This window comes from Tachyglossus aculeatus, chromosome 2 (genome assembly GCF_015852505.1).
Source record: "Tachyglossus aculeatus isolate mTacAcu1 chromosome 2, mTacAcu1.pri, whole genome shotgun sequence".
NCBI lineage: Eukaryota > Metazoa > Chordata > Mammalia > Monotremata > Tachyglossidae > Tachyglossus > Tachyglossus aculeatus.
Window position 1 is genome coordinate 133,448,014 of NC_052067.1, and position 8,835 is coordinate 133,456,848.

The window sequence follows — 8,835 nt, forward strand, 5'->3', positions numbered from 1 at the left end:
AGCCGATAAGATGCAGTCCCTGTCTGCTACGGGATAGGGATCAGGGTAAGGAGTCAGGGTCAGTGTTTCAAGTCGGCATTAAAGACTGCACTCAGCGGATCGGTCCGAGCCCCGTCCGTCGGCCCAGTGACGCTTCTATTTTCCAGCCCCGAACTCCCGTTCCCTTCATCCCCGTGACCATCCCCCTGAGACCCGTCCCCGTCTCATAATCGGGAGCCCTGCCAGGGTATGAGAAAACCCGTTGGTTCCATGGAGCCAGGGCTGGTCAGCGCAAACTTGGCTTGTTTCCGACTGACCCCACTCCCAACAGGCCTCAGTTTGAGGCCATGGTGGCCAAACTGGAAGTGAGTGAATGGGACCGGCCAGCCACTATGGGGAGAGACTTTGGATCCACGCAAATCTCTTTTGTCCGTCGGGATTCCTCCTAGAACTCCAGCTCAGGCCTGGTTCTCTCCGGGCTCCTCGAATATTCATTCACTCATTCAATCGTATTTATTGAACGCTTACTGTGTGCAGAGCACTGTACTAAGCGCTTGGGAAGTACAAGTCGGCAACATACAGAGACGGTCTCTACCCAACAATGGGCTCACAGTTTAGAAGGGGGAGACAGACAACAAAACAAAACACGTAGACAGGTGTCAAAACCGTCGGAATAAATAGAATTACAGCTATATGCACATCATTAACAAGACAAATAGAATAGTAAATATGTACAAGTAAAATAAATAGAGTGATAAATCTGTACAGATATATACAAGTGCTGTGGGGAGGGGAAGGAGGTAGGGCGGGGGGGATGGGGAGGAGGGGAGGAAAAAAGGGGGCTCAGTGTGGAAAGGCCTCCTGGAGGAGGTGAGCTCTCAGTAGGGCTTTGAAGGGAGGAAGAGAGCTAGCTTGGCGGATGGGCAGAGGGAGGGCATTCCAGGCCAGGGGGATGACGTGGGGTCGACGGTGGGACAGGTGAGAATGAGGCCCAGTGAGGAGGCAGAGGCAGAGGAGCGGAGGGTGCGGGCTGGGCTGGAGAAGGAGAGAAGGGAGGCGAGGGAGGAGGGGGCCAGGTGGTGGAGAGCCTTGAAGCCAAGAGTGAGGAGTTCTTACTTGATTCGTAGGTTGACAGGCAGCCACTGGAGATTTTTGGCTCTGGACTTTGTCAGCCCTCTCCTCTTAGACATCCCGGGGAACGCTCGTCTGATTAATCTTTAATTTAGAGACCAGAGGCCGTCTCGCCCTCCTCCTCGTCCAGCTCCTTTACTTCCCCCCGACCCAAACTTCTCCATCTCATCCCCCGTTAAGCGCTTTACCCCCATCCCAGCTGCAGCAGCTACCTGGGGTGAGGGTCCCCCCCAAATTCACTTCTGAGGGGGTCGTGGCAGCGTTGCAACGGGTCCTTTGGAGATGAAGCAGCGCAGGATAGCTCCCCAAGGCCGCTGCAGCCCGGGACATTTCCCGGGGCTGGTGGGGCCTGCTCCAAACTGAGCTTTGGCCCGGCCGGCTGCCATCGGGGGAGCGCCCTAGCTTCTCTGCCCGGCCCCGGGCTTCTGGCCCTCTCAGCAAGGTCCCCGCCCAAGCCCTTTGTCCCCTCCCTTGTTTCAAGAGAAGCAGCTTGGCTCAGTGGAAAGAGCCCGGGCTTTGGAGTCAGAGGTCATGGGTTCAAATCCCTGCTCTGCCAATTGTCAGTTGTGTGACTTTGGGTGAGTCGCTTCACTTCTCTGTGCCTCAGTTCTCTCATCTGTAAAATGGGGGTTGAGACCGTGAGCCCCTTAGGGGACAACCTGATCACCTTGTAACCTCCCCAGCGCTTAGAACCCACTGTTGGGTAGGGACAGTCTCTATGTGTTGCCAACTTGTACTTCCCAAGTGCTTAGTACAGTGCTCTGCACACAGTAAACCCTCAAATAATACGATTGAATGAATGAATGAATGAACAGTACTTGGCACATAGTAAGCACTTAATAAATGTCATCATTATTATTGCTATTGGGCTCTTTATTGCCGAATTGTACTCCCTCAAGCACTTAGTGCAGCACTCTGAACACAGTCGGCGTGGCTCAGTGGAAAGAGCCTGGGCTTTGGAGTCAGAGGTCATGGGTTCAAATTACGGCTCTGCCAATTGTCAGTTGTGTGACTTTGGGCAAGTCACTTTTCTGTGCCTCAGTTCCCTCTTCTGTAAAATGGGGACAATAATAATAATGGCATTTATTAGGCACTTACTATGTGCAAAACACTGTTCTAAGTGCTGGGGAGGTTACAAGTTGATCAGGTTGTCCCACGGGGGGGCTCACAGTCTTAATCCCCACTTTACAGATGAGGTAACTGAGGAACAGAGAAGTTAAGTAACTTGACCAAAGTCACACAGCTGACAACTGGTGGAGCTGAGATTTGAACCCCTGACCTCTGACTCCAAAGCCTGGGCTCTTTCCACTGAGCCACGCTAATTCCCCAGATTGAGACTGTGAGCCCCTCAGGGGACAAACTGATCACCTTGTAACCTCCCCAGAGCTTAGAACAGTGTTTGGCACATAGTAAGCGCTTAACAAACACCGTCATTAATTAATGAATGAATTTCAGATGCCCCGTTGGGGGCGGAGATCGCCCGGGTGACCGGGAACGACGTGGACTCGGGGCCGACACTGTCCTACACGTTGAGCCCCAGCGGGGAAGCGGGACCCTTCTCCGTAGGCCTCTTCGGGGGCCGCATCTCCCTCACCGGGGCCCTGGACCACGAGCACCTCGACTGCTATCACCTGCACCTGCTCGCCAGTGACGGGCAGCACGAGGGCATCGCCAACCTGACCGTGTGGGTGGAGGACGTGAACGACAACATGCCCATCTTCAGCCACGGCCTCTACCAGGTACCCGGCCTCGGCTCGGGGCCCTCCGCGCCCCCCGCCCCTCGCCCCACAACCCCTACAAGTCTCACCCTCCGCCACCCTCACACGTGGACAAACTGGCGAGGGCATGGAGTTGGTCCCAGCCTGGGGCGTGGCAAGCTCAGCCCCCTCCATGTCGATAGGGGAGAAGAGTTCCCTGAAGACTGGCTTAGAAGCAGCGTGGCTCAGTGGAAAGAGCCCGGGCTTTGGAGTCAGAGGTCATGAATTCAAATCCCGTCTCTGCCAACTGTCAGCCGTGTGACTTTGGACAAGTCACTTCACTTCTCTGGGCCTCAGTTCCCTCATCTGTAAAACGGGGATGAAGACTGGGAGCCCCCCGTGGGACAACCTGATCACCTTGCAACCTCCCCAGCGCTTAGAACAGTGTTTTGCACATAGTAAGTGCTTAATAAGTGCCATCATTATTATTCTCCCACCCTCTCGCCCCCAACCCCCAATGCAGGTGGCCCTCCCAGAACACACCCCGCCTGGTAGTGCCATCCTCACCGTCTCCGCCACGGACCACGACTCGGGGGACAATGGCCTCATCACTTACCACTTGGCATCTGCCCCTGAGGGCTTCAGCGTGGACCCCAGCAACGGTGAGGCCCCAGGAATCCCACCCCCCTGCACCCCGCAGATCCGTTCCTCCTCCCGCTCCAACTCCAGACGGCGCCCAGATTCCACCCCCCCCGCCCCTTCTCGCCCCCTCTCTCGCTCTCCATCTCCTTCCACCCACCCTTTCATTCACAAAATCATATTCATTGAGCGCTTACGGTGAGAAGCAGCGTGGCTCAGTGGAAAGAGCCCGGGCTTTGGAGTCAGAGGTCAGGGGTTCAAATCCCCACCCCCCTTCCCGCCCCCTCTCTCGCTCTCCATCTCCTTCCACCCACCCTTTCATTCACAAAATCATATTCATTGAGTGCTTATGGTGAGAAGCAGCGTGGCTCAGTGGAAAGAGCCCGGGCTTTGGAGTCAGAGGTCAGGGGTTCAAACCCCGGCTCCGCCACTTGTCTGCTCTGTGACCTTGGGCGAGTCACTTGAGTTCTTTGTGCCTCGGTCACCTCATCTGTAAAATGGGGATGAAGACCGTGAGCCCCTCGTGGGACAACCTGATCGCCTTGTAACCTCCCCAGCGCTTAGAACAGTGCTTTGCACATAGTAAGCGCTTCAGAAATGCCATCATTGTCCTTCTAGACTGTGAGCCCGTTATTGGGTAGGGACCGTCTCTGTCTGTTGCCGACTTGTGCTTCCCAAGCGCTTAGTCCAGTGCTCCGCACAGAGTAAGCGCTCAATAAATACGATTGAATGAATGTGCAGAGCACTGCACTAAGCCCTTGGCAACAGCGATGAAGAGAGGCCATCCCTGCCCACGACGGGCTTTCCCGGGGCGCTGGCCTATCCTCCTCGGCCCACCCCCGACTCCGCTCTCCTTCCTCCCGCAGGAACCGTGTACACGACGGGCCCGGCGACGGCGGCGGCGGGCGGGACGGGCACGGTGGACGTGGTCCTGGAGGCGAGGGACCAGGGGTCTCCGGCGCGGAAGGCCCGGGCCACGGTGCTGGTGCAGCTGCAGGACGAGAACGACCAGGCCCCGCGCTTCGCCCAGCCCCACTACCAGGTGTCGGTGGCCGAGGACCTGCCCACGGGAGCCACCCTCCTGTCGCTGGAGGCGACGGACGCCGACCCCACGCGGCCCAACGCGGCTTTGGACTACACCATCGTCAGCGGCAACCGGGGCCAGGCCTTCGGCCTGGAGCGCCGGCTGTCCGGCGGGGCCCAGGCGCTGGGCTGCCTGGTCCTCCTGGAGCCGCTGGACTTCGAGGCGGTAGCCCAGTACAACCTGACGGTGTCCGCCTCCGACCGGGGCCGGCCGCAGCGCAGCGCGGCCGTGGGCGTGAGCGTCACCGTGCTGGACGTCAACGACAACCCGCCCGTCTTCTCCCGCGCCCACTACCAGGCTGCCGTGCCCGAGGACACCCCCGCGGGCGCCGAGCTGCTGCGGGTGGCGGCCTCCGACCCGGATGCCGGCCCCCACGGCGTGGTGCGCTTCAGCCTCAGCTCGGGCGACCCGGCCCGCCTCTTCCAGCTGGACGAGGTGACCGGCGCCCTGCGGCTGGCCCGGCCGCTGGACCGCGAGGCGCAGGCCCGGCACACCCTGGTGGTCCAGGCGGCCGACCCCCCGGGCGCCCACTTCGCCCTGGCGCCGGTCACCGTGGAGGTCCAGGACGTCAACGACCACCGGCCGGCCTTCCCCCTGCCCGTGCTCACCGCCAGCCTGGCCGAGAACCAGCCGGCCGGCACCCTGGTGGCCACGCTGCGGGCCCTGGACGGCGACGCCGGGCCCTTCGGCCGGCTGCGCTACACGCTGCTGCTGCCCCCGGAGCCCGGGGCGGCGGGAGGGGGCCTCGGGGGGCTCGGGGGGCCCGCCGGGCCCGGGGGGCCGGAGCCGTTCGCGCTCAACAGCTCCTCGGGCGAGCTGCGGGCCCGCGGGCCCCTGGACTACGAGCGGGTCCGCAGCTTCCGCCTGCTGGTGGGGGCGACGGACGCGGGCAACCTGTCGGCCTCGGCCACCGTGTCGGTGCTGGTGACGGGCGAGGACGAGTACGACCCCGTGTTCCTGGCCCCGGCCTTCCACTTCGCCGTGCCCGAGGGGGCCCGCCGGGGCCACAGCCTGGGCCACGTGCTGGCCACGGACGAGGACGCGGGCGCCGACGGCCTGGTCCTCTACGCGCTGGCCGCCCCCTCGCCCTACTTCCGCGTCAACCGGACCACGGGGGCGCTGACCCTGCAGGTGGACAGCCGCCCGCCGGGCGGCGGGGGCCGGGGCCGGGCCCGGCCCGAGGGCCCCCGCGAGCTGCACCTGGACGTGGTGGCCCGGGGCCCCCTGCCCGGCGCCCGCAGCGCCTCGGTGCCCGTCACGGTGGACGTGACCCACACGGGCCTGGGCCTGGCGCCCGACCTCAACCTGCTGCTGGTCGGGGCGGTGGCCGCCTCGCTGGGCGTGGTGGTGGTGCTGGCGCTGGCCGCCCTGGTCCTGGGCCTGGTGCGGGCCCGGAGGCGAGGCCGCAAGGCCCGGAGGGAGGCCGCCCCGGGCACGGCCGGTCCCTCGACGGCCCCGACGACCCCGGGTGGGGACGCCCCCCTGGGCCGGGCCCCCAGCGGCTCCCTGCAGAAGCTGGGCCTGCTCCCGCCGGTGCCCACGCCGCCCTCCGCGCCCGGGGAGCATCTCTACCACCAGACCCTGCCGGGCTACGGTGGCGGAGGACCGGCCGCGGGGGGACCGACCGGGGGCCCGGGCGGCGGCTCGGCCGGGCCCTACCCGCGCGGGGGCTCCCTGGACCCTTCCCACTCGAGCGGCCGGGGCTCGGCCGAGGCGGCCGAGGACGACGAGATCCGCATGATCAACGAGTTTCCGCGGGTGGCCAGCGTGTCGTCGTCGCTGGCCGCCCGCGGGCCGGACTCGGGCATCCAGCAGGACGTCGACGGGCTGTCCGACACATCCTGCGAGCCGCCCGCCGAGCCCTGGTTCAAGGGCCGCGTGGCCGGGGCCAAGGCCGGGGTGCTGCTTCTGCCCTCGCCCCCCGCCGGACCCGGGGCGCCCCTCTGCCCCCGCCCGGACGGGCCGGGGGCGCCGGGCCCGGGGGCGCCGGGCCCGGGGGCCTTCCTGGGGGGCTGCGGCCCGGTCCCCGCGGACTACGGCTTTCCCGCCGACGGGAAGCCCTGCGTGGCCGGGGCGCTGACGGCCATCGTGGCCGGGGACGAGGAGCTGCGAGGCAGCTACAACTGGGACTATCTGCTGAGCTGGTGCCCCCAGTTCCAGCCGCTGGCCAACGTGTTCACCGAGATCGCCCGGCTCAAGGACGAGGCGGCCAGGCCCTGCCCGCCGCCGCGCATCGACCCGCCCCCGCTCATCACGGCCGTTGCCCACCCCGGGGCCAAGTCGGTGCCCCCCAAGCCGGCCGCCCTGCCCGCCGTCGGGCCCGGGCCCCGCCGGTCGCCCATCAGCCACGAGGGCTCCCTGTCGTCCGCCGCCATGTCCCCCAGCTTCTCGCCGTCCCTGTCGCCGCTGGCCGCCCGCTCCCCCGTGGTCTCCCCTTTTGGGGTCTCCCAAGGCCCCCCCCGCCTCCGCCCTCAGCACCGACCACAGCCTCGAGACCCCCGAGGAGGGGGAGCTGCGCATTTAGCACCTCCCCATCACCCCCAGCCCCCCGACCCCGCCGACCTGGGAAGCTCCCGGGGCTTCCCCAAAACAGGACAGACTCTCCACACCCCCTCGCCCCCCTGCCCTGCCGCGCCACCCACCACCCATGTAACGCACCCCCCGGCCCAGGGCAGGGGGTGGGGTGCCCAACTGGACTCCCACCACCCCACTCAGGAGGCCGGACCCGGGCCCCTCCAACCCAGCAATGCCCCGGACGCCCTTCCATCGGGCAGAGGACTCTGCAGCCCCGCCGGGGGGCAAAGCCTCCCCGGGCTGGGCACGGTCAACCCCTTCTCGGGCACCCAAAGGGACCCTGGGGTCAGCTCACGATACTTTTCCCCCCCACCAATCTCCCGGGCTTCTGTCCTCAGCACAGAGCCAGGTACTGACAGCCCCCTCATACACACTCTGCCAGTAGGCCTCAGCCCCAGCATTCTGGGCCCTTTGGCATTGTCTTCGCCCCCCAGGGCACAGGGTGGTTCCTTCTCTCTCTACAGCAATAATCCCTCCCTTAAATCCTCCCCCCCCCACCCCGCCCCCCTCACCAAAGAAGCTCTATGTCTTGCCCAGAAACTGACCGACTGACTCCGGGACCCCAGAACCGGTTCCGGGGTTAAGGTGAGTGGGACCCTGAGAAGGAATGGGGGAGGGAGAGGGGCCTCCCCGTGACATTTCCAGAGATGATGGATCTTGGGGGGGGGCTGCTGGGCTTTCCCCGCCACCCACTCGGTCCTTTCCAAATGCCCTTCCCCGCTCCACTTTGGCCACACTGCCCTGGACCTTGGCATAGAGTGCTTTCCTCCCACTAAGGGAGACCACCCCCCCCCCCACCCCCCCACCACACCAATCCCCCTCCCAGGGCATCCCGGAGAAGGGCAACCCAAAAAGTTAGGACTCGCGGAGACCCAATCTCCCCCTCCCACCCCCGGCCTAGACTGCTACGTGGGACCGGGCGACGGAGCCGGACGGCTTGCAGGGTTGGGGGGAAGACACTATCCGTGTGTTGAAAAAGTTGGGGGTGGACGGCCCCCCATCTAGGGTCAGAACTACTATCTCCAAGTCAGCCCCCTCTGCCCCCTGACCCTAGACTTTCCCTCCCGCCCTCTCCTTAACTTTTCTGCCCCCACCCCACGTTCCCTCTCCTTGACCTCTCCTCCCAGTCCCCTTGGCCTTTGGGGGCATCGGGAACCCCGGTTGCCCCACCTCCCCTTGTCATTATCTCCCCCCCAACAAACACACAGACACACACACATACAGGACAAAGATGACCCAGGCTTCTGGAGAGCCCCCCACCCAATTCTTCCAGCACCAAAGAGCATCTCTCCCCCGCCAAGGCCAGGGTGGGTGCTTTTGGCAAACAGCCCCTCTCCTCCTGTCCCCCCTGCCCCGTCCCCATCAGGGGAGGCTAAAAAGGGGGGGACCCGTCCCTTCAACCCGACTGCCGGAGACCCGGGCCGGGCCGGGGTCTCCGTACGGGTGGTCCAGCGGGGACGGCCGCGGCCAGGAGGCCGGTCGGGCCTGGAACCTTATTTATTGTGCTGGGCCGACCCCCCTTCGCCCCTCGCCTGAGGTCACACCCCTTGTCCCCCAAACGGTGCCCACCCCCACTTAGGACCCCCCTGCCACATTTTTCCTCCATCTCCATCCCTCTCAACTCCCCGGGTCCAGAACCAAGTGCCAATTCTCACTCCAGACGCCTTAATAAATTGCAGAGTTTGTACCCCGGCTTCGGTTGGTGCTTTATTTTGGGGGGGCAGAGGAGGA

General features: G+C 64.3%; 1 protein-coding gene across 1 annotated transcript in view; it reads left to right on the top strand.

Annotated features, from left to right (window-relative positions):
- Window positions 1-7,893, top strand: part of DCHS1 (dachsous cadherin-related 1) — a 67,968-nt gene extending 60,075 nt beyond the window's left edge. Inside the window, 4 exon segments of the mRNA XM_038739846.1 lie at window positions 2,566-2,849; window positions 3,331-3,469; window positions 4,313-6,984; window positions 6,986-7,893. Of these exon segments, the coding sequence (XP_038595774.1) occupies window positions 2,566-2,849; window positions 3,331-3,469; window positions 4,313-6,984; window positions 6,986-7,054 (3,164 nt within the window). The 3' untranslated portion in view covers window positions 7,055-7,893.
- The last annotated feature ends 942 nt before the right edge of the window (window positions 7,894-8,835 follow it).